This window comes from Rhea pennata, chromosome 1, assembly GCF_028389875.1.
Source record: "Rhea pennata isolate bPtePen1 chromosome 1, bPtePen1.pri, whole genome shotgun sequence".
Lineage (NCBI taxonomy): Eukaryota > Metazoa > Chordata > Aves > Rheiformes > Rheidae > Rhea > Rhea pennata.
Window position 1 is genome coordinate 172,083,555 of NC_084663.1, and position 26,271 is coordinate 172,109,825.

Below are 26,271 nucleotides of genomic sequence, written 5' to 3' on the forward strand. Positions count from 1 at the left end.
ACACTATTAAAGCCTATAGGGCATTAGCATTTTCCTTTAGAACCAGATGTAACTTGCCACTTTTGAAACTGAAACAGTTTTGCCTCCCAAAGCATCTCCCTTTCTTATTGATCCTGTACTATACTACAAATTTGTTAATCTTTCTAGCTTGTGCTCTATCATTTGTCATAACTTATTTGTGGAATAATCTGAGTTCCTGTTAGCTTTGGTCTTAGTTTCCATTTCTGGAGAGCAGAATGGAACTAGAATCTTTTCCAAATCCTCAGATGAGGCTGAGCAAGTGGGCACCATAAGGGAAGAGAAGCAGACTCCAGCAGCTGCAGAACTATCTTCCTTATTACGTTTCTTCTTTCGTCTCTTCTTTGTATGTTACTGCAGTGGTTGGCAAATAGTAGGGAGGCAAATCTATCCTTTGTAAAAAAAAAAAAAAGGGGGGGGGGGCAGAAAGAGTTGGGAATGTGGAAGTTCTTGCTGCAGAAGTCCATCTTCTGCAATAACTAGCTTTGCAGCTGGGCTTAGTGGCTCAGATCAACCTGTCATCTTAACAGCAGGGATTTTAGTAAGCTGATCTGGTATTGGGTTTGGGGGGAAAATTAAGAAAAAAAAAAAAAAAAAAAAAAAAAAAACCCACACCCCAGGTATGTGGGGAATTGCCACTGTTTTGACTTGGAGAGCTGCTATGATTACACCTATAGGACTGAAGATTTGGGGAGGTCAGAAGAATACATCTTCAGAATCTACTCACCCTGCATTATGTACAGAAACTTTCTGTGGAGTCTGAGAAACTCACATTCTCCTCTGTGAAAACTGAAGCTAGCCATTTGTCAACTGTAATAACCAATAAGATTTTCAAGATTGCAAAAACTTTCCCTTATAAATAGAAGGCAGTATTTCTCTTCACTGGATTCAAGGTCTGCTAGCAAGCTTCACAGGATGGTGATTAGATGCAAAAATGTTAAAAATAGATTATCTTCCGTAATAAAATCCTTCTTTGAGGAAGGCAAATACAATACTTCAGTGCATTCTCTCTTTTAATTAGTTCTGTATTAAATTGAGTATTGATGCACTGAGCGTAGGCATAGGCGTGGTAGGTCCCCTGAAGTTCTAGAGAAATCTACAAGATTTTCAGCCAGGGATTATTCTTTTATGGATTGTGAGCTCTGCTCCCTCCAGTTCCCCTAAATCTGCTTTGGAATAGTTCTCCTTGGCAGAACAAACTATAATTTATTGTTATGATCAAAAAATTATTGCCCTTTGAGGGGGGGAAAAAAAGCCTCATCAGATCAAATTTTTTTAATTGTGTACAAATTAGTGAGTGTCCTCTATTATTGACTTGTTTTTACAAGAGTAGTGCATTTTACTCAGTCCTTTGGTATCATATCTTAAAGTATAACCTCTATACAACCTGCAAAATATGCATTTTTAAAATTAGTTCCAGCGATGTTTTTACACACTGCATATTTCTGTCTTGTTAGAATCACAGAGAAGACATCAGACTTTTCATTAGCAGCCAAAGTTTAAAGCCTTGGTAATACTCCAAGGCTACTGAACTCTACTTTTTAATACTGGAGTTGTTATTACCAAAAGTTACTTCATTAGCATCTTTGAATAAGATTGATTAAATTAATAAAATATTTTCTAAAAAAGTCCATATCTCAAGTCTTAAAAGGTGAGTTAAGAGTGAAATGAAATTTGACTAGCTAAAATAATATAAGTAGAGTAGTGGATCTTGAAATTCTGGAGAGCTAAATGACAGCAGTCTTAGAAAAGCAATCGGATAAGAAGAAATTCCAATTATAAGGAAGTACTATTACTGAAATAAAATATTCTAAGGTGGTTATAGTTATGCATAGGTATGGGATTATAAAATAAAGTTTATAGTGCCGTTAATAACTTTTTTTTTTTTGCAGTTATAATTGTAGCTAAAAGCTTAAGAGGATGGATAATTGTTAGCAATTAAGTCTCACGTGAGATGTGGAATTCCTTCCACTCCCTCAAATTACTGGGAACAGTGGCTGCTTGCCATTTTGCAGGTTTAAGCCTTTAACATGGAGGATGAAGTGATGATCCAGATATGATACGTGGAATGGCTGCTGTGGTGTCAAGTACAGAAATAGTGTACATTATTAAGGTATTTTCTTAATTAACAAACATTTGTTTTAATAAATGGAAGAAACGTACTTCCTTAAAATGTCTAAAATTCAGGTCTCTAAAGCTGGTTAGGAAGAGAATATTTTTGTTTTACTTATTTCACTTATATTATCCTGTTTCATAATATCTATTTCATATGGCAGCTAATAATATGTATTTGTAGTGCTCCACTGACAAGCATATCAAATTCAAAATATTCGGAGATGTCTACCTGAGTTTAGTTAACTGTATCAAATGTTTCATCACTTCAGTAGTATACCTTATTCTCAGAGATTTTTCATCTAATGTCTATTTAGTCAACACAAATCAACAGTAGTTTATCAACAGTTCAGAAAAATCAGATTGGTAATTTGGTTAGTCTGACCAACAACAGATATATTTGCAGCACATTCTTTGGAAAATATTGAACATTTTGATCTTCCAGTGTTGTTTTTTATTTTAAATTTTACAATCTGTTTCAAGAACTTTGGCCAATAATAATAATAATAATAATAAAGGAATTGGAAACATTTGTAGCCTCTTGTCAGGGGCTTTATCTGTGATGTCTCTTGTATGGGTACTTTTTTCCAGTTGAGATGATACGGAGAGAAACTGCTCCCATCAAGAGCTGAAATGTATTTTCAGAGCTCTCTGGATAAAGCACCATGGGCTATGGAAAATTATTTTATGCTGTGTTCCAGAGCTTCTAGACTCCCATTGACTAAGCTATAAGGCTTATCCAGCATTTCAGCTAATTCCTTACTATGCTGTTCAAAGTACTACAGGGTGATGGTTTTGTTGGCATTATAGACTAGGGAAGAAATTACACGAGGAATGTAAAAGGTGAAAAGTTTTGGTCATGGGTGAAGGAATATAGTTCAATATAAGAACTATAGACTAAGAATAGACTAAGAAGCTTAATTTTGAGGTGCATGACACGTTAGGACTGCAAAGAAATTAGAAAAAGGGAAATAACTTCAAGTACCAACATTACATAACTAAAGGACTGAGTTTCTAATGAAACACTATTAACAAGATGGGAGGATAAAAAGTGATAGGCAGATTAAGGGATAAAGAAATGATGAAGTAAAAGGATAAAGTTAATGGACAGCTAAGAAGGATTACTATGAAGAACTGATTCAGAGACATGAGAAAAGCTGAAGTGAGAAGAAAAGACAGCTTGAAAACTGTTTGGATTAACATTTGAGAATTTTATTTTAAAGGTAGTTAAATAATAGTTTATATAGATTAATTTAACTTTAAAAATAATTTGTATAAAAAATTCAGCAATAAATTAGGTATATCAAAATAACCAGATCTTGCATTATATTAAGCAAATCATTCAACTGAAAAAAAAATCACGTTTACATAACTGGCATAAGGGTGACAATTTAAGAATTTCAGATTCATTCTTCATGTTTTGTTCCACACAGTTCTATCTGATAAAATAATTTGTAAAAATCAGTGTTTCGTTGGGAGATTAAAAATACCACCTCTATAGCAGCTCCAAGTGAAAACTTTTCCATTCCATTTGAACAGTGTGAGAACATGAATGGATCTGTGATGGCCAAAAAGAATTTCAGCCTCTTTCAAGCAGGAAAAAAAAAAATACATCTCTGTGGCTATCTTCACTTTTCCTGCTTATTATTAGTTATTTGTATTGCCATGGTGCATAAAAGCCTAGGTCATTGCCCACAGCCTGGTTTTGGTAGGTCTTACACAAACCTTAATTAATTCCTTAAATGTCTTAGAGATGATGCTCATGAACACCTGCAGCAATTTAGCATGTTACAGCCTTCCCCTTAGGCTGCTCCTTTCTTGTGCAGAAAAATGAGTGGTAATGTTAGAGCATCTCTGTGGTTTCCAGTGTGTCAGCTGACAACACTGGAGTTGTGGAACTGGTCTGCGGCTGTTTCATGGAAGCATATGATCTCAATTCACATTCTCAACTGAAGGGCTAATGATAAGCGTGTGAATTGATGGATATTTAAAATATTGATAGGCTTGTGATCCAGAAATTTTGGGCATTATTATTATAACTACTGCATTCAATTCTACTATACAACAGTGCAGTTCAGATAGTCATGTGCAAGAAAACAGTCAAGCGGGTAAAGCAATTCCATTCTCATCTGCTTCAGCTTTCACTATTTTAGCATATTAAAGCTGGTGCCCCATCTGACATAAACTTCTGCAATTAGCTGCACTGTTACAAAAACTTGTTTTAGTAAAGGCTTTGGGAAGAAGTATGTTCGAGGTCTTTCCCAAGTTACAGGTCAGAATGTTCAAAGTGAAAAGTGTAACTGATTATCTCCAAAACAAAATGGATTTATTAAATAGTGGCAAACTGGAAAAACAGTGCAAAATATTTTGTTCTAGCAATCAGGTTAATTGCAATGCTACTAAAATACTGCTAGCCCAACAGCTTTTGTGTCGCTTGTGATTGCTGTGGGTTGTGTGACCTGCTGGGTTACCTGACCTCGCGCTGCCCAGATCGTTTGGTGTGCAGCCTCTTAATTGATGGAGGAGCTCTTCAGCTCAGGCGCTGGATTTTCTTCCAGAGGAGATAGACAGGGTTAAGATGGTTGCCGTAATACCACGTTACTGGGAGTCGTCACTGCTGCTGCTGCTGCAAGCAACACAGTGACAGTCACTGAATTTTAAAATTACAAATCGGATACGGATGCTTTAAGATTGGAAGAGCTTTCTGGCGACTTTTTCAGTTAAAGGAGGCCAGTTACTAAGATTTGCAGTAGGTGGCAGATTTTACATTGCCGAAAGAGATGTTATCGCGATAGCGAGAAAAAAAACAAACAAAAAACCAACCAACCCTAAAAGCTCCGGCAGGAAAACGAAACCTAGAAGGGGAAAAAAATATATCGTAGAACCTAAGAATGTTAAGATTTGGCTCCGCAGTGACTCGTCGCTTAACGTGACCCCCCCAGCACCTGGCTCGCACTTCGCGACGAGGCTCTCGCTGCCTTTCTGGGGGAAGGAGAAGGGCTCGCGGCGGCAGCTCCGCCGCTGGGGGCGGCGGCAGGCGCGAAGCGGCCGCGCTCAGCCCCGCGCGGCGCCCGCCCGTGCGCCCGCGCCCCTCCCCGGGGCGTTGCGGCGGCGGCCGCCCCGTCCGCGCCCGCGCTCCGGGTCCCGCCTCCCTGCGGGCCGGCCCCGCGCGGACGGGCGGGCGGGCAGGCGGCGGCTCGGCAGCGCGGCCCCGCCGCGCACCGGCCCGCGCGGCGCAGCCGGGCCGGGGGCAGCGGCGCTGCGGCAGCCGGCGCCGGGCAGCGCCATGGAGCCGCAGGCCCGGGACGAGCCGCTCTCCCACCCGCTGGAGCCGCCGCCGCCGCCGCCGCCGGAGAAGCGCTTCAGGCTGTGGTACGTGGGCTCGTCGTGCCTGGACCGGCGCACCACGCTGCCCATGCTGCCCTGGCTGATGGCCGAGATCCGCCGGCGCGGGCAGCGGCAGGAGCCCGGCGGCGCCCTGGGCAGCGCCGTGGCGGCCCGCGAGGTGCTGCTGCTGCTGGGCTCGCCCACGCTGCGCTGCGTGCCCGCCGGCCCCGCGCCCGGCGCCGGCCGCCCCGCCAGCCCCGGGCCCGCCGTCTTCATCTTCGAGCACAAGGCGCAGCACATCGCCCGCTTCATCCACAACAGCCACGACCTCACCTACTTCGCCTACCTGATCAAGGCGCAGCCCGACAACCCCGAGTCCCACATGGCCTGCCACGTCTTCCGCGCCACCGACCCCAACCAGGCAAGCGGCCCGCGCCCGCGGGGATGGGGCGCCCGCGCCCGCGGGGATGGGGCGCCCGCGCCCGCGGGGATGGGGCGCCCGCGCCCGCGGGGATGGGGCGCCCGCGCCGGCGGGGATGGGGCGCCCGCGCCGGGGGGCGGCCGGGGGGCGCTGCCGCTGCCTCTCCCTCTCCTGCGCGCCGCTTCCCAGCCCTGGCGGCTCCGAGGAAAGGTCCCCGCCGCTTTGCGAGCGAAGCCCAGAGCTGGTGCGGACCGGCCGCTGGGACGCTCCCCCTCCGCGCTCCGCGAAGCAGCCGTGGGGCGGGAGCCGGCATCCGCAGCCGGCGGGCCGCGCTGAGGGCGGCGGGCTGCGCTCGGGCACGCTCGGCGGTGCTGCGAACAGCCGTAGGTTGGGGTGGAGACATCGCTGATCTAGTGCCAGCTGGAAGAAAAAAAGGGGAAAAAAAAAAAAAAAAAAAAAAAAGACCTAGCGGCAAGGCTGTATTTCTGTGATTCTTGAGCAGGTTTTGGCTCGCGTCTCGCACTGTGGCAGACGTCCCTCTCCTCCCTCGCCGGGCTCCGGGGGAGAGGGGGGTTAGGCGGGTAGGCGTGAGCACTGGTTTCGTGTGCTGACAGCAATAAAAAAGAGCTTTCAGAAGGGTGAATTCAGTGGAGTGAGCTGAGAGACCTTCCCTTGAGTTTTCACTCAAGGACATACAAAGAGGAAGAATACATGTAATTAGAAACACTGGCAGGTAGGTATTGAAACCACTTAGCTGATTTACTAAATTCACTGAATAGAAGAGGGTTTTGGTGGTGGTTGCTTTTTTTCTTTTTTTTTTTTTTTTTCCCTATGAAGGGAAGTATTAAACCCCCCCCCCCCCCGAGAAGTCTTTAGTCTGTATTTGAGAAAATGCACTGCCAGAGATTGTAACAGTGGAGGGGTTTAGAGTATCGCTGCAGCTGGAGCCATCGTTAAAAATAGAACAAGAGGTACCCCAAATGGAGGTGACTACGCTTAACTCATTGGCAAGTGCTGCCATGGCTTTGCTCTGCCAGGAAAAGGGAATTGAGGGTCAGGAGACAGCGTGCAGAAAGAGCGTGAAACGGTGAGGATCACGTCTGGCGAGGGAGGAGCCAAAATATCTTTTCGTGAGTCTGACCATATGGCCTGAAGGGAGTTGTTGGCAGTAGATGTCAAATGTATTTCTTTGTTAGGTCTGGTCTCGTACCATCACTTGAAAGACAACTTCATGCTGTGAAATAGAGGATCCGTAGTGGTGTCTATAGTGCGTATAGTATTTCTTGTGTTTGAATTTATGTTTTTTGCCTTTTTTTGCATATGTTGTCCCCTCTTTCCACCTGGAGGAAAATGTCATTATAAGGAGTTAAATCAAATGGATGCTATAGGTAAAGGTTTCTTACCAAAGCTAGTTATTAGTATGAACAAGTTCTCTGCTCTAAACTCCTAACCTGTTCTGACAATATAGTCTAAATTTTATCTAGAAAGATTTTTTTTAAACCATATATTAATATATAATAAAAATACAAAAAACCCAAATACATACAAATACAAAATATATTGAATTATAACACAGAAATATAATTGATAATTTAATTAATAAAGAATGAAGGAGCTTGGCGTGAAGGTTACTTAGCATAGGATCTTATGATAAAGAACCTAATTAAGGATAGTAGATAAGTAGATGCACAGCCAGCGATATGATTCACAGGTATCTGACTATGGGCAATGTCTTTAAGGTGTCAGAAGGAAAGAAGACAGTGTTTTTTTCCCTTTTTTTTTTTTTTTCTCTTCTCATCCTACTAAGTTTTGTTGCCAATTGGAGAGACTTAGTTGGTTAAGTCTGTGCTGGTCTCTGGCTGTTGATCTGTGCTTAACCCTACTTCTGAGTAGATGAAATTGAGGTACAGGTTGCTAGCTCTGAAAATCTTTCGAAGCTCTTAATTGTTTGTTATACAACACATGCTGTTCTTGCACTCTTTCAAGATCTTTGAGTGTGTGGTGCTGATTCGTATTGGTTATGTGGGCTTCATGGTGCATGTTAACTTAGAAAGTTATTTCTCTCAGTTGTTATTTTAAGATGACCTCATTTTTGATCTTAGGGCATAGTTGCTTCCAGCCAGCAGAAGTTGTTGAGGTTACTCAGCAAATCAAACCTGTCCTCTTCCAGCTTCATTCCTTCCTCCCTGCTTCGTCCACGTGTCAGCACAGCCATGTGTGCAAATGTGTGGTGAGCAGCATCAGGGAACTGACTGGAGTTAAAAACTCACTTTTACCTTCCTTTTGCCAGATTTGTTCCAGCCCTAATATTGCTACTGTTGGCGCAAGGTAGGAATTAGTGCCCGAAGAGGCGAAGAGTGGGATTGTACTGGCTTCAGATCAGCAGAAGGTGACTGACCATGTATCTATGGCATTATTGGTATTGGTGTTACTGCATTTAACAGCACACTAAGTCACTTCAGAATGGCAGAAGTGTGTTCAAGCTTTGAGTTACAAGACAGCTTGCTGTAATTTTAATATGGATAGAAATTAGGAAGGTAAGATGGTAAGATTGACTTCCAAGAGACTAGTGTGAGCACAGTAATTGAAGAAGCAGTGTAGTTGAGAACTAAAATTTTTGGTTTTGAGCCTGTTGCTTTGCCCACTTAACATATTCTGTGCGTCTTGGATGCATGTGCTCTCAACATTACCCTGAAATGGGCTGTTATTCACAGAAAAAAGAAGAAAATCTGCAAGAATTGACAAGATGTAATGGATAAAAAGTTAATGCAATATGCATTCTGATAAAATCAGGTAGTACGATAACATTTTTAATGTTAATTTATTGTGACTGAAGAAAAATGTGAGATTGAGGTGGTAGAAAACATTTTTTGGATTTCATTTGAAAGCCTAGAAGTTGTAAAGGGAGCTGAAAAGTAGGAGTCAGTAGGATCGACTCATATTCTCGAGCAGGGCTTTGGCACAGTGTCAAGCTCAGAGCTCAGCTGTCAGCATGGGGATGGAAGTGAAGGTGCTTTTATTGGGGGATATCTCTTTGCTTTGCTCTTTAATTCCCAGGAGAGAAAGAACTTTTGGAACTTTCTGAACTGATGGAGGTGGGGGGAGAGGCTTTTGGCTCTTCCCTGCTCAGAAATACTGCTGCATTTGCTGCCCCTCCTGCCTTTGCAAAGCACAGCCGGCTGCAGTGGGCATGGGTGGTCGCCTGCTTTGGTGCTACCTAGCAGCTTCTGAAGAGCAGCCGAAGATTTGTTAGTTCTGTATTGCTGTCACTTGTGAGTTTTGTAGGATGCATGGAGTCTGTCTGTAGACATGAGTTGAGAGATTTGGCAGAATTTCTTCACAACCACAGGAACAGATTTTTTTTTTTTTTTTAACTGAAAGTTAGAGATTATAAATATAGCTGGCATACCCTCCTTCCAGCCACCAGGAAAAGCCCTTTTGAATAATATTTTCAAGCTCAGCTTCAACTCATTTTTATTATGAAATACTGAATTTATTCTGTGAAGCAGATTTTAAGTGTAAGCCAGATCAATACTGTTTGACAGTTGCCTTGCATTGTCTTTTCTCTGGGGAAGGGGGTTAAGGTCTGACCTGCTTTTTTCACGTTCTCATTATGCTGACCTAGACTCTACAAAAAATGAGCAAGTCTAGCTTGGGAGATTGTTGGTCTCCCCCGCCCCCTTTTTTCAACCTGAATTGGCATCCTAAGTCTGATTATACTGCAGCTGACTCTTATTAGTGAAGATAGTTTCATAGTCATAGGCTCCTCCAGTAAAGTAAGAACTTCCTCAATACATTTTGTATTTCCTTTTGAAATCTTGTAAGAAGTGATGCGAGTATATTGTTACAAGATTTCAAAACTAATTCAAATTAGCTGGGAAAGTAAAAAGCTCCAAGGCGCAGACCTCAGTATGGTTTAGCTCTTGTGTGTGTAACATGCAGCTGCGGATACTGCTGCAACCACGAGTTAGCGGGGACTAGACTGGCCCAGAGCAAAGCAGAAATAATGGAGCGTTTTGCAGATAAAACGAGGCTGTGATATGAGTTATGAGAGATAGAGGGGCAGAAGCAAGAGCTAGAGGCTGTATCACTGTACGGACCAAAGTCAAAAATGTTTGTCTATTCTGGGTGTGTGATAATTGTCTTTTAGATAAATGGATTGTAGTAAAACAAGGCCATAAGACAGCTTTTTCTGGGAGGTGGATGGAGCAGCAGTGCAAAATCTGTAGCTATCTGAAAGAGGCTTTTATGCTATAATAGCATAATTAGAATAACATTCTATAAAGTTTCTTATTGCAGAATATAAGTTAGAAATATTTGTAGCAAAATGTCAGTGAACTTTACATTTAGATTTCTTTTATTTGCTTTTTGTGTCTAGATTTTTACATATCACAGGAGCATGGGCTAAATGATAGCAAATTCTTGGCATGTTAAGAACATATGTACAGCATTGTCTCAGTTCATATTAAAATTTGCAGAGGTTGAGTTGTCCTGTCAGCTGTATTTTGACTAGGTATAACAAACATGATAAAAAGCTGGGCTCTGGGTTTTGGAGGGTTCTGCAGGAGATGAGATACACAGTTTGGCCGTTAGGTAGACTTGAGTGTGCTGTAATTGCAGAAGGAAGAGGTGACACTGTTTTCCATAAGAAGGATATATTTGCCCAGTTTTGACAAGAAAACGAGTCGTGGCGAGACCAAAACAACATTTTCTGTAAGTTTGTGTGAGTTGGGATTTCATTCATAGCATGAGAAACTGCAAAGCAGTGACTCAAAACAGCGTGGATGCTAAAGGCTTAAAAGAAATATAGGATTGTTCTGTGAACAGCTTTATTATCTCTAGTTTACATGGGCTGTAGAGAGTCAGATGAAAAGTCTACAATTGCTTTTTCTTTTTTGTTTGTTTAAACAGTGTCTGAATTAAGCTTTTTGTAGTTGGAACTGAAAGTTGAGATCTTAAGGTTCCATTTTTATTTTTCTCAATGACAGACAGCGCTTTTTTTTTTTTTTTTTTTTTTTTTTGAAAATGAGAGCTTTTTGTTTTAGGATTGTGAAGCTATCTTTAAATTCCAATTTTGAAAATCTAGTCCATTATAGTTTTTCACTGAGTCTCGAATAGAAGAAATAATGAAAACATTAAACTTCTTCACTAACTGCTGCTATTTAGCCTTTTCTCTACTGTATGCTTAGGAGGAATTCATTAATTTTTCTTTTGCAGTTCCTGAAAAACATCTCATTATTTTGGGAATGGAAAGCACATCACTGAAGATGGTATTTTCAGAAGGACAAAATAAAGTATGAAATGATAAATATATGAGATGATACATGCTTGTTCAAGAGTGGTTGTAGGTGATGCAAAGCCAGAAAATAAGGCTATCAGATCTAAAGAGAAGAGCTTGAATGTTTTAGCCTATGTGCACAAAATCAAGCCTCCTCTTTCGCAGATGAGGAGGATGTTTTCGCAGATGTTTTTCTTCCCTGTCTTTCAAATGGTGATGCAGTTGCTTTAAGAAAAGAAAATTAATCTTCCAAAAAGTTTAGCTAGTTTATGCATGTCTTAGTGCTGAGGAGAGTCTATTTTTTAGGATTGATAAAAATCTCAGATTAAAATGCTTGAAGTTAGTGTTCATAGAAGTGAACACTACAAAAATTTAATTTCTAAGCAACCCTTGCAGCATAGCAGCATGACTGACTTGCACCTATTCCTCCCCTTTACTAGGGGCTGGTATAGCATTTAAGGTATACAGACCACCCTTCTTTGCATTTTTTCCAATATACGGGGAACTCCCTGGTTATCTTTGGTTTCTGTGAGGTAACATGGTGAATTCTGCAGTGAATTTCAGAGGCTGATTGGAGGTCGCTGTTTGGCCTGTAGGTCACGCAGAATTTGCAGCATGTTGGCATTGTCCCATTGTGGCACCAGCTCTGCTCTACCACCTGCTTTTGTGTTTTTTGTGGTTTCAGCTACTCTTTCAAGTTAGAGACGGGGGGAAAAAAAGATAAGAATTTATGTGATGGCTTTTTTCCATTTGTCTCATATGTAAATTGTGGTATCATCTACCTTCGCTTTCTGTATTGTTCTGATATATCTTTATAGACCATAAAGAAAACACTGGGTAAAAGGGCCAGACCTACAGGAAGTCTTTTATGGGTCACAAGTAATGTAGTGTTTGAGGGCAGCCTGACAACTATCTTAAAGCAGTAGGCAAAATGAGGCAAGTAACATGACAGACTGCAATGTTTTATCTATACAGAGCAGAAAAACACAGATCCTGTTTAAGAATTATGTTACGTGCTGACACAAATAGGTACATGGAGAGCATGTGCAATAACATGGATTCCAAAATAAAGTGAAATACCACTAATGCAAAAAAAAAAAAAAAAAACCTGCATGCAGACACCCTCAAGGGCTGACTGTAGCCCAAATTAGAGTATAAGGCTGAGTTGTAACTCTTTTACTTTTGCATGTTTTCAGGGCTTGAAAAAACCAGCCAGGCTTCATTCCAAACACACTCGTGCTTTCCCAGCACAACGTTTATTGGCGTCCAAAGCTACGCTCCCTTACCTGTACCTTTCTGCAGCTCAGATACTGCTGAGCAGAGGAGTTTTATTTCCTGCTGTTTGAAGTGAAGCCTACTTAAGCTATCCCACTATTTCTCTCCCTCCCTTTCAGTAGTAAGCTGATTAACTGGGTTCTCTTCTGGAGCACATGGTGCTGGTGGGATTTCCTCTGCCCTCTGGCCAGTGACTGTCCTGAGCAGAAGAGGAAAACCACGACAAACAAGGTCTCTAGGTCTCCGTTCACGTACCTGAAGTGAAATGTTGTGTTGGACTTTAGCTGCAGTACATAAACATAGATTTGCTGCTTTCTACCTGTTTTTAATTACTAAAGCCAAAAACTAAGATGTGTACTTCAAAACTTGTCATGCTCTGATGACGGTTCAGACTCTATAGGTGACATACAGTAATTACATTTAAAACAGGTTTTTAAATTTCTATTTTTTTGTTCAGTTTCTGAAAGATGTCATGAACTAGGGCGCAATTACCTGGATGCATTACAATTCTCTTCAATTTGAATTCTCTGCAAGAGAAGTAAAATATTTCAGTTGAACAACTACAGAAAGAGCATTTTTTAAAAAAAATTGGACTGTTGACCTCTTTATTCCATTTTGAAATTCTGGGTAGTGTTTTGGAGGAATTTTATATATTAAAGAATGCTTCCTGACTTTGTAAGTTACTCATAATTGTGAGTTGTCTTCCTTTCAGTCAAATCTAGTTGCTTTCTCACAGAACCAATAATTTCCTTTAAAAAGAAAGAGGGAGGAGGACTTTTCATTTTATCTCATCGCAATTAGCTAAACCTTTAAAGTGATTGTTTCAGAAATTTGGAAGGGTAATATGGTAAGATTTTTCTTGTTCTGCCTCTCTGAAACCACTGAGGATAAGTAAGATTCTATAGTCCAAGGCATTTGATGCTTTTCTGAAGGATTAAATTAATTTTGAAGTGCAAACATGAGAGAAGATCCTTGTTCTAAGGCCATGTGAAAAGACTTGTAGAAGCTATTAGATAAGATAAAACCAATACCAAATAAAAAATATGCCGTTTCCCCTACTCCTCCTTCCCTGACACTGTGGTTTTCCCTCCCTCCCATTAAATAAAGTACATTTCAGTCATGCAGTTAGTTTTTGCATGTTGATAAACCTTAACAGGCAGCTTGATCAGTTAAAATGCCTGGAAGTATATTTTATTTCATTATTCTTCTTGGCAAGAGTGTGTAGAGCTGTGCAGTGCTGTTTAGAGATCTGTGATGCATCTCAAATATGTTGTGGGAAGTAGCAATATTATCCTCTGGGGCATAGCAGTGACTGCCTTTCAGATTGTTCACAACTTTGTTTTTCCTAGCAAGGCTAATAAATATTTATTTTATTTTTCAGAATGCTGATGTTAAATATATTTCGTGTACTCTGTGACGCTGACATGGGTTTCCTGTTATGTTTAGTAAAAAAAGAAATGCCCCGGGAACTTTGGGAATAGTTAGTGGTCTGTGGGTTCTTGAGCATTTCTAAACTAGAATAAATAGGCAGTAACAGAGCAGTAGAAGACTAGACATGTCTTTTATGCTAATGCTAGCTCATTTAAAAATATTTTTACTATCTTCTAGCTTGCTTCTGTCTTTGGTTTGATTATGCTTAAAACTTGCTCCCAAGTTATGGTAGAATTTCTAAATAAAAAGTGAAGTCAAAGTAGTACATATTTAGCAGCTGTATTTGCTAGAGGGGAACTGCTTGCTTCCTTGAGGGCTGCTCAGTTGGAAGTGTAGAAACAAAACAGCACACAAATTCGAGTTATGCTGTGTGCTGAAAGTTGACGTACGGCTGATGTAAAGACCTTGCCTCAGACCTTGGAGTGGAGCTGCAGCGGCAGACTGCAGTACACATAAAGCCCTGTACTGCCTGCCTGCCTTAGCTCTGTCACGGCACGCAGGGTTAGGGCCTCAGTAGTCTGAGGGGGGAGATTCATTACTGTGAGTATGAAGATTAGAAAGAGAAGTTAGCACGTATATGGAGTGCTACCACTTGTGGTGACAAATACCAGACTGCACTTAGTGTCATGGTACTTCAGCGGCAATCTGAGCAGTTGAGGATATAAATTCCCACACAAGGAAGTGTAGCAGTGCTTGTAAAAAACAAAACAGAAAACAGTAATTTAAGATAATAACATCTTGCTCTAAGTTGCAGATCTGATAGGATCTTGCAGGGGAGCTTTCGGGTGGAAAATACTGCTCTTAAAACATTATCTTTCAGTGCATAAGATTTGGCTTCCTGGTTTAGCTATGCGTACCAGACTTTGTTTTCTAAAGGAGGAAGATTTTAAACAAGTCTGCGTTTTTTAGAAAATGCTTCTGGCCTGACTTTGTGGTTATGCTCAATGAGAGTCACTTAGGCTTTTTTTTTGTGCATCAGGGCTGCAGGATCCACATAAAAAGTGGATCTTCTTTACAAACTATTTTGTAAGCCAACTGCATTATAAATAGAGGCAAGGGCTTGGCTGTTCTTCAGTAGCGCTACTTTGGGCGAACCTTGCCAAAATAGAAAATCAAGTGGGCTTTTCAGTAAGAGCAACACATCATATTTTATCTGAATTATTCATGAAGAAGCATACCCAAAATATCCGTGGTATATGTGTGCATGTATTCAGATTTAGTTTTGAGAAAATTCGCTGACCTAAACATGACAGAGTGGGAGCAAGGCAAAGTGATTAAAGCCAGCTCAGAAGGAGTGGGTTTGCGTCCTGGCACGAAGCCTCCCTGTGCTTAAGATTCCCTGTCTGTATAGTGCAAGGGAGATCTAAAAATAAGGTCTGCCGTTTGGAGGGATGAAGTTTACAGACTAAGTGTGTTTCCTCTAAAGTGACCTTCTCTCTGCGAAACCATCACAGAATAATGATACGTAACAAATTATGAAGAACTTGTCAATAGATGCATATGAATGTTAACTATTTTTTGCTTTGTTCAGTCTCCAGGTTGTTCTTAAAATGTACAGCATCACGTTCGGGAGTGTGACAAATGTGGAAACCAGCCCTGAATGCTACATTAAGGAGCCTAGTATTTCTTTATATAACCATGCATTTTGCTTCCACGTATTCAGCCACTGTTCTGCATTTCAGCTCTTCTACTTAATATCATGGTCTTGCTGTTTTCTGCTGTTGTTGTATGGAAATTTGAAAGGCACATAAGCATACCTCAGTGTAAGTTTTTGGAGATTGGAATGTTAAATCCTTCAAAAGGTAGTAATAGGTTAGAATTTAATCAATTCTTTTTAAGTATTTCTGGATCGGTATTTTTTTATTTATTTATTTTTTTTAATTACTCAATAGAAGTTTAATCTTACTGACACATTATTTCTTGTCACATCTGAAAAATTTAGACTCAGATTAGTTATTTGACATGTTTCTGTTTTGAGTTCTTACCTGACCGTTATAAAGAGGTCAGATTTTGAGAAGATGATTAATACTTGATTTCTGAAAGAGGAAGGCTCTTTATGGTACAACAAAGCGGTTACTTCGGCTGAATTCTGTTACTTTTAGAAGCACCTTCCTCAGGCAAGCCAGGGATTTGTATGCTGATGTTAACTACATACCAGGCACCTGATGATGCATCTTGATGAATCTCATTATAAAACTGGTAGAGCATAAACTTTTCCATCATGCTGAGTTTGAAGTTGAAGAAAAATATCAGAGTGAAACATGACAATGCTGATATTTTTTTGCCACTGCACCCCAGCCTATAATATTTATTATCTAACAATTAATTCTGTTACGCTTTGCAGTTGTATTACTAGATTTTGTATGCATGGTCCATAATCACCTGAAAACCCATCACAGGCTGTGATACTCATTTTGCTGATTTTGAAATTCTTGCTGTAGCTCCGTGGGAAGCTCAGAATAACCTGCTGAATCCCGCAGATGGCTACCATCCACGTGCAAGCACAGCACCTAGCTCATGCATGTCTACAGAGCCATGGACATATTAGTTTACACCTAATAATATAAAAACACTTTCGTAAAAGTGCTTAACTTCGCCATATATTTTAGCCTTCTGAGTAAGGATTTGAAGCGCTCTCATGTCTGTTTAATGCCTTTGAACTGGATTGGATTACTGCCTGAAGTAATACCACATAAAATAGGGTTTAAACTCAGGACCACCAAAACTTCTTTACAGAAAGTTCAGATTTTATTTCTGCATGATCTTCTTTCCATCATTTATAAGTAAGTCTTTTACCTGTGTAATATATAGACAATATTTCCTTCCTACCCTACTCTGGGCCACTTTTACGGGAATAATGGTATCTTGTTACAGAAGTAACTTAATTCGCTGGCATGTACTGTGGCCCCGTGGCCTCTCCATGTCACAGAGAACAACATACATAAATTGTAATGGATCATTGCCCCTGAAAGGGCTGGTGTTATGTACCCACACGAGCTCTGCTTGAAACTATGCAGGACACGCTTCATGCTTTCGTCTTGGGCTTTACTGCTCTGGGTTGGTTTCAGAGGACTGTTCAGTCAACAGCTTAAGACCTTGGTCCTGCTCTAAGAGTCCTGCTCTTGCATGAGAAACCATTTGCAGTAGTTATTCAGGCAAAATTACAAAATGTTTTCTATTAAGGCCACTAGTTACTAGAAGTGTGGGACTGTTCCTATTAAAGTGTTGAAATATGAGCTCAATTTAATAAGCAGGTAAATACTAAGGATGTGGCAGACTTCTAATTCAGATTTGGTACATGATGGTACTGTCATTAGGAGTCTTGCAGAAACCATAACAGTGTTTGGTGGTACGTAGATTTGCTGACCTTATTTGCTGTATGTGCCAGGAGTGTACCTTGGAGGAATGCATTTCTTAACGGAACGCTTTCTGTAGTTGGTGCCTATGGATGAATCCAGTGACATCAAGGTTAGGAATGGCAATGTAAGAGTAATGAGGAATCTGATACAGAAATTAGAACAACCTACAAAATGATAAAGGCTAGGTTTGTGGTTGTGTCTTCTAGAAGCTATCAGGATTATAAAAATTTTGAATTACTGCTTTTCTTATTCCTGATACCAAATTCCACATTTTAAAAACACCAGGACTAGCTTCTCCCTCTCCCTCTCTCCCCCCCCCATTTATTTATTTTTACTCAGTAACCTCCTTTTTAATCTATACTCTAATAACAGCTATTTACAGAATAATATTCTGAACAGTCAGTTTTGTCTAAAAATGAAATATACATGCTTGAGACTTTTGATTTTAATAGAGCTGTTCTAATGTTCATACTTACTCAAAGTTATTTTGTCTTTGAAGTACCAACGCTTAACTTTAAGTCAATACCAGGTGAAGGTTAGCTTCCTTCAAGCTCAGGCCAGCTGTATTGTGCTTCCAAGGCAAGGTATAGGTAATAACAAACATCAGTGTGGAGAAAAGAAATATAGTGTCACATGATAAAAGGCTTTACTGTTAGCAAAGTCACTCCTGAAGCATTATATAGGCAGCTGAGTCATTTATAGTCACTCCCGAGACAAAGTGCTGCTGAAGGATGCTAGTTACTGCACAGCTGCAACTACAGCTGGTAGATGGCCTGGGTAAGAGCAAAGTAAACTTGAGCCCAGCAAGAACTGCTGTGGAAAAAGTAAACTCCAGATAAGCGTACATTAATCTTTAAAACATGTAATTGGTTCAGCAACATTCTCTAATGGCACAACCTTTTAAATGTGCAAACATATTCATGACATTGAGCTAATCAGGGATTTCTAATTTAATCTTCCATATGAATCCACCAGAAGTAGTACCAGAGGACACTTTCTTTTACTGTTAATTCAGTTATGGTTCATGCATCAAACTATAAACTTAACATCTATTCTTGAAAGCGTCTTGACTAGTATTTCCTTGCATCTTAATGTAATACAAAGCTATTTTGTAGGTCACTGTGCTGATCTTTTATGTATCTAATGAGGTTTAAATGTGTTTAATATGAGCATCAGAGAATGCTGTCCCTACAACTATGTAAGATTAATCCCTTCAAAAATTTATATAATTCAGTTTATGTTCTTTGAACATCATCTCTATTGGAAGAAGCTTTTCATAGATTAGTTAATGAAGAGGTTTTAAAGCATATTTAACTTCTAATGATAGGCATTCTGGTAACTATCAATTCAATATTTTCATACTTACGATGCTGCTTGAAGTCTGATTTGAAGAACACTTGTACCTTCTTTAATAATAGCTGTGCATTTCAGCTCCCAAATGTAATTTTCAAGCCAGCAGACCCCAAACTCAGTATAAAGAATGTCTCACAAGTTTCTACCCCAGTACATCGTGGAAAAAGGTGTTTTTAATGAGCCTTCTCTTCTTTCACTGTTCTTAAAGAAATAGGCAAGTTCATAGGTAGCTGGGAGTGTGTATCACAAAATTTTGGTGTACAATTGCATTTTGGAGGCAGGTGTGTTGATATAGGTGAAGGTCAGAGCAGAGGGATGGAGCAAATCCTCTGCTCTCCTCCCTCCCTTCCCCATTAGGGAGACCTTGTTCTCTGCCTGATGAACGTTGGGCTGCAGCTCAGAAGGCGAGGAAGTTTCCAGCATGTGCTGCATGGATGGCTAAACTCCTGAGTAATTAGCCATTGACACTGGCAAATATATTCCTTCCACCACTTGAATCACAGTATTTCTAAAAACAAACAGGGTCAGATTGCTAGTTTGCTCACCGATGTAGCATTGCAACTTTACAAACTAAGTAACAACCCAAATGCCTTCTTGGGCATCATGCCTCATATTAGGAACTTCCACACCTTGCAAAAATAAATGCATCGATCATCTAGACCTTGTAATGCAATTTAAGCCTTATCAAGCATAACTTTGTGTACGGGTTTTTTTTCTGGCTTGTTATGCAGCTTCATATGAAGGAATCTGCAAATGTGAGCTGATGGCTGCTTTAAACAAAATGTGTCCCTTTTTGACAAACATAGTCCCAATTTTTGTGGGAATGATCTTCTTAAAATGTCTAACTCAATATTTTGCAAATAGTCCCTATCCTATAACCTAGTGATCTAAATTTCCTGCTGAAAACATGCAGCAGGGATCATGTGTGCCATTTCAGGTTATTTAACTTCATTTCACCTGACATTTAAGACTTGGTCAAAATTCAAGTTTGCTATTTGATAAGTGGTCACTGCAGCTCTCCCGAGCTTTTCCCTACTGGAAATTGTAGAATAATGGTTTCCATCAAATGCACCTGTGTTGTAGAATGGTTACTATGTACTGGTAACAAACAGGACTGTTCACCTTACATTCTGCTAGGAAACCAAATCCTTAGACTGTTCAAATATGTAAATGAACAGTAAAGATATTACTGTTTAAGGCTGTAAGAGATTTAAATTTAAAAGCATAAAACTTGCATTTCTAAAACTTGTTACTATGTTCTGATGAACATGATATCAAAGAGCATTCCTGATTCTTGTTGAAGAGACAAGAAACTCTTGTCTTATATCTAACTATAATGCAGTATAAAAAGTCTGAATGCACTGGATGAGAACTTGCATTTTAGGAATAACCTTTCTCTGTGACCTTGCAGTCCTGTAGTCTGTTCTGAGCTTCAGTTTCTGATTTAATATGGGACAGAGTTACCCTGTGTTACAGCAGTGCTGACATTAAAGAAGCCAGTTATTGTGCAGAACTCTGTTATTTTGGTAATATTTATATGCTTATATACTTAGAAGTGACAGCGTTTTCAAAATTCATTTCTAAAGGCCCACTCTCTCAGATGGTCTTGCATAAGTCTAGCAGTGAATTTGTTCATGTACATAAATTTTCCAGAAATAAGCTCTAAGCCCAGAGTTTGATTCAGAGAGTTAATCTGAAGAACACAGGGCTGAGGTCTCATTTCCATGTGAAGGCTACTAGATTTTTTCAAGTGTTATCATCTATTTTAACGTTTACAGAGACTTCTAAGGTTATTTTGCTTACTTGTCAGCTGTTTTAGAACTTATTTTAATAGGAATATATCTAGAGTGTCACCTATTCTCTCCCTGCAGGTGTTTTTCACTTCATTATCAAGTTTTGACTTTAATTACAAAACTATTCAAAGAAAGAAATGCTGTTACTTGATTTACCAAAGACTCAGGGACTGATGAGCCTAATGTTGTTCTTTTCACCTAAATCTTTTCTTTAGTAGAATACAGTCTTATATGGCATTTTGACTGGGGGGGTCCATTGAAAAAGTAGTTTTACTGGAAGTATGCCATAGATATTGATGGTGAGGTTAGCACTCTTAAAGTCCTTCTTTTGATTGCAGGAGCCCCAGTGGATGACAGAAGACATCATGTGTAGAAATAACCTGGACACAGTTTCTTGTATGCTTATTGTTTTTACCAAGTGTTACAAACATATTATACATTGACTTACTTCAAAGAGTGTTCTGAATACATATTGCTACAACATCTGAGTGTTTTACAAAGCATTATTAAGTTTATTTCCACAGTTGGAAGAGAAAGGATGAGGTATTTTAATTTTACAGTGGGGAATTTTCAACAGAATAAAAATATCTATTGCTTCAGTGCTCAGTTGAAGGCGTTTTGAAACCATCATGTCAAAATAATTTATATACCCAGAGCTTATACTGACTTCTGTTCCAGCTGTAATACCCAGCCTTCCAGCTAATCAAACATTGTTTGCCCCTGTAATTCTAGTTCTCAGATCTTGCCCATCCTCTTATGTGAATGAGCCGGGAGTCTTGCAGAGAAAAAAGTATTAGTATTTAACTACCTATCCCAATCATAATACTTTTACACTAAATCCAGTCCAGTACAATTGCAGAAGCAGTGTACTGTCTTGAATGCTAACTTTGGGAGGTAGGTAGTTATTATATGTGTCTTTTTGTAAATGTCACCTCTTGGAAACAGCAAACTAGGAAAAATCCTACCAGAGTTTCATGGAAGAAAAAGCTGATGCCTACACAGATTGTCAAAAACTTCACCCTATCTACTCCAAACCTCTATTCCTTTTGAGCTATTTGGCTAACTGATGGCAGTAGAAGACTCATCCTCCAGTACCAGAGAAAAAAGATGTTTTGATAACTTTTGCCCAGATGTTTGCTGAGAGAAAACATATCAGATGCTGAAGGAAAAATTATAGCAGTACAAAACTCTGCTCCTTTTCACATAACACATTCTGCTTCTAGCTCGTCTTTGCTCAATACAGTTCCTTTGCCTTCACAACACCTTCCCAGTCTCAGGCTTCTGCCGCTTGCATTTCCTATGCTCATTCGCACTCAAGAATGAGCGTGATCCAAGAGTGAGTGAGTCTTGCTTCCTGGATCTTTTTCTGATCTCTGTGTTTTTGTCAGTCTTCCTGTACTGGCAGTCACCGATCCTCGCCAATCTCTGTTGCTTGCTTTTACCTTGTTTTCTCTGTGTCTGTGGACTTTCAGCCTCACTGTACAACTGATTTCAGTCTCCTTTGTCTCTCCATCCCTGTCTCATGCATCCCACATCTTTCCATTTCTTGCTTTTTATTCATGCCTTCTTTCTACCCATCTCGCTCTGTCTCCCACTTTGTTTGTATCTCTCTCTCTGCCTTTTTTGGTTCAGATCTTGTCCCTGCAGCACTCAAATCAGACACTTTCTCATAGACCCAACTGGAAAGTCACTCTTGGGATTGTAAGCTCTTGGGGCAGCTACTTGACCCTGGCATGTTGCATTTCAACTTTGCATTCTTATTTCAGGTAGAAACATCTAAACTTTGGGTTAGAGTATTTTTGGAGTCTGGTTACAATCCAGGGAATCCAACAACTTCAATATATTTATTACTGAACACATGGTACCCAACATTTTGCAGAGACTTACAATTTGGATAGATTTTGATGGAGACAAAAATTATGAACTATACATAAAGGCCAAATTGAAAAATCTGAGTATCCAAATGCCTTGAAGGAGTCATTTGCAGTGAGGCTCAACAGGAGCCACAAAACAAAGAAAATACATATTTTGTTTTCTTGCTTATGACTGAACTCCCTTGAAGATGTCAGCCCAGAAAGCTTGGCAAAGTAGTGATTGAAAATCAGAGCCTTATAGCATGAACTATAGGCTAATTTGAGCATCCTTTTATTTCTGTGAACACAAGTAGTCTTTCCAACCAATAGTTTTAAAATAAAAACAATCCAAGGTGATGCTCTTCCACAGAATGTGTATTACATTGATACCAAAAAAATAGATCAGGAATTCTCATAAGAGCCAAGTTGAAGAAAAGGTTCTCTTCCTCCCTGGAGTTCATTGGGTTTACTCACTTGAGTAAAGCTCAGCAGGTGTGAATTAGTTTATCTGGGCAATATTGAAAACAATTTGCAGAGCACTTTAAGTACTTTAAATTATCAAATGTGTCATCTTGTTCTTGGGGAGCTAGATGGGAATGTGTCATCTACTTCTTAGGAAGGAAAAAAAAAGCCTTTTTCTGTAAAACATTTTCAGTTCAGAAGTGATGGCAATTTTATGACAAATATGAAAAAGAATGAAGTCAAATTTATTATGAATTAGTCTCAAACACGGGTATATGAAAATGAGCAGTTATGTATGTTTAAAACATTTAAATTTAACATAATGTTTCCATTTCGTTCTTGAGGTTATGATAGAAGAGACAGTGTTTTGAAAGGTTTAGAAATTTAAGTCCTGCTATTTCCTGGTGTTACTTGGAGTATTAGACAAAGATTTCCATCTCCAATTCCAATCTTATGCAGATACTTATTAATAAGAGATCATATCTTTCCCTTCTAGATGACTAGTGCTTACAAGTCTGTAATACAGAATGATAAATCAGTGTTTGAAATGCTACTGAGAAGGAAAAATCATTAAAAAGCTATATTCTTCCATAGAGGAATGATCATCCTATGGATACAGGTTAAATAGACAGGGATATAGTTTCAGCTCATTTAAAATATGAATGTTAAATGAAAGAGGGACCTATATAGAGAGAGTGGGGCAAATTAGAAGAGAGATAACTTGTCTTTTTAGCCTCATCAGTGCCCAGATTTTTGAAGCTATTTTTCAGAGAGAGAGAGAGATGTAGATGGCAGTTTACCCTGATCAAGCCAGGATGATCTGGCGTACGTTCTCAGATACGGGAAAGAGGAATCTGCTCCCATTTCACTGACTGTCAGCAGATGTGGGAGGATACTGCCCAAATGTGAAAACAAGGCAGGCAGAAAACTCATCCTGCTTTTTCACTTAAAAGACATTCAGCTTCCTGCAAGCAGTGAAGTTCTAGTACTGCTCACATTTATCTCTTTAGAAACATTATTTCTGTTCATTTTTTTTAAGGCAAGAATTTTGTGATTTCTGACATTTTGAGCAAGTACTGTATGCCGTGTTGTTTTAAGCACAGGAGCCTCGTAGCTTCTCTCCAAATGGCCTGAGAGACCAGCCAGAAGACTTAGGGAGCAACCTTTGGAGTAGGAGAGGCTCTAAAAATGGAGATGTTTATGTGAGCCCATCTTCAGGAAGGACAGAAGATGGTAGTGAAGTGGGTGATCCCCTCGCCCAGTGTCTCTGATCTTATTTCTAAACAAACAACAGACAGCAAAGCATCTTCCTGCCATGGTGGTGCTGGGACTGCATTATAAAATAAGAGAGTCCTCTCTCTTATTTTGTAATATATAGAGAGCGCTGATTTTCAGGTCAGAGTTAAACTGGGAAGTAATTACATTTATTGGCTTAACCATAAACATCTGGATCCAAGAATATTACGTAATTCCCCTGATGTCATGGAAAGGGTAGTCCTTTAAAGTTCCAGATGAATTACATGTTAAAATAATTAAAAACTTAATCTAACTAGATGAAAACAAGTGAAATGTTTGGAAATAAAAACAACTCTCTCACAGAGATAGAATGATTGACTGACTTTTTTGACATAATGCTACAAAGAGAGAGTGTTGTATGAAAACATGATATAGGTATGATAGAGGATGGTTCTTCAAATTTCTTAATTTTTGAAAAATGTCTAAATTGTACTATAGAATGCACACCATTACGGCAAAATAGTGTGGCATGTTGTCTTGCATCCTGCCAGCATCCTACATTGCAAAAAACCCGCAGCCAGAATCTTTCCATCAGCTGTGAATAAAATTATCAAGAGCCTCATTTCTGTCTCAGCTTAAGTATATATGTATGTATGTGTGTGTGTGTGTGTGCGTGCGTGCGCGCACCAGAACTGTGGGCTATGAAGAGATGCAACATATTTCATCCTCTAAGGCGCCTACAGCTCTGATCTGGTTTAGAAACCTTTTGACTAGACAACATGATTAGAAAAGTTGAGTGGGCAACAGTGATTTACCAGCACATCATTTGAATTAGGATTTCAGCAGAAAGGAAATGTTTGTGGGAGATTGCTTTACACACCCAGAAGAATCCTGGTCTATTTTAGTTGTTTGAGACAAACTTTCTATAGCGTTTGCATAAATTAAGTAAAATTACTGTCTTGCATAATAAGCTGCACGATTGAGGCCACCTAGTTTTCAGATGGAAGGTGGGTGAGAGGTTTGTCTTCATAAGGACAAATCCATAGAGATTATTTCTTGATGTCCAAAAAGCATACTGGTTCTCTGTTAGTATTTTTAATATGGGAGACTCAGGAGTGTTTCGGAGTTCATTATTATGGGATATTCCGGCTATGTGTTGGCACGAGGTCCACATCACTCCCTCCAACTCCTACATCTTTTTGTTTCACTAAATGTAAAGCTCCCCAGAGCAGGAGGAGAGCTGTACCAGTAGATACCAGCATCTGAAAGATTAGCTAGACTTGGACTTCAGAGGGCCCATGGAATGAACCCGTCTCACAGATTTGACTTAGCCACTATTATCTTGTTGTGTGTTAAAGGAAGAGAGTCAGAATTTGTCTTTGGAAACCAGGCATACCAAAATAAATCCCTTCTCCTCAAAAATTAGAATTACTTTCTTATCAGAAGATTTTTTTCTACTTTCTGCCTGTTTTTGAAAGCAGATGTTTGGCAACCAGCCACTCCCTGATTCCCAGCAAGGAAAGATCCAAGCTAATTCCCAGATCTTTCAATCAGCTGGAGCTTACGCCAGTCCCCCAAGCATTAGTCCTGTCTTCAGGGTAGTGAGTCAGAATAAGAGAATTCATGACATGTTTCTTTAGGCCATCAATCATATATTACAACTGGTTACAAAAAAGTTGCATGTATTATCACTTTAATCGGTTGCATCTCCTCTGAAATACCTCCTGCTGTCATCATCTTTGGTGCAGTGGTTCAAGGTTGACTGTGTAGCACCTTCATTTTCAGGGTTCCTATGAGAATACAGTACTTTAAGTATTTTTTAGGAATACCAGAATATTTTTATAGAACATAACCTCCAGGCACCATGAAAAAGTATTGCGCTATGAAAGAACTATTTCTAATTAATTAAAGATTAACATCTTTGTAAAAAGTTAATCAAGAATAAACATCCTGTGCTGATAAAGTCGTTTTTCCATTTTTTGTACTTTTAGTGGGTAAGCCCAAGTAAACATTCTAGCTGATGGAAATATTTATTAATCTAGAAAATACTAGGTTAATTAAACTTTAAAAAATTCTTAAAAATAAGTCATAAATTGAAATATATATTTGAATATTTTCCTATAACAACCTATATGCTTCTCCTCCTTTAGAGGAGTTAGAAATATCCATACGGATTTTACAAGAAAAATACCTTTGGAGAGGCATCACCTCTTCACTTTGGGAAAAAAATGTCAAGCATCATTATGCTCTCTCCGCTTTGAACCCTATTCCAGTGAAAATAAAGTCTGAAAGGCTATCTCTCTATTTTAAAGTATCTAATATTTCTAATTGTCAGTAGACTGATGGTTATGGA

The 26,271-nt window shown here is 39.6% G+C and overlaps 2 protein-coding genes across 3 annotated transcripts in view; both read left to right on the plus strand.

Moving 5' to 3' along the window:
* The window catches only part of COMMD6 (COMM domain containing 6), a 31,455-nt gene extending 10,708 nt beyond the window's left edge, over window positions 1-20,747 (plus strand). Inside the window, exon 8 of the transcript XR_009957297.1 lies at window positions 20,706-20,747. The gene's annotated coding sequence lies outside the window, so the exon portion shown is untranslated. The remainder of the gene's footprint in view (window positions 1-20,705) is intronic.
* Window positions 5,386-26,271, plus strand: part of TBC1D4 (TBC1 domain family member 4) — a 101,380-nt gene continuing 80,494 nt past the window's right edge. For both annotated transcript variants that reach the window (XM_062566897.1, XM_062566898.1), the window contains exon 1: window positions 5,386-5,878. In XM_062566897.1, the coding sequence (XP_062422881.1) occupies window positions 5,417-5,878 (462 nt within the window). In that variant the 5' untranslated portion in view covers window positions 5,386-5,416. The remainder of the gene's footprint in view (window positions 5,879-26,271) is intronic.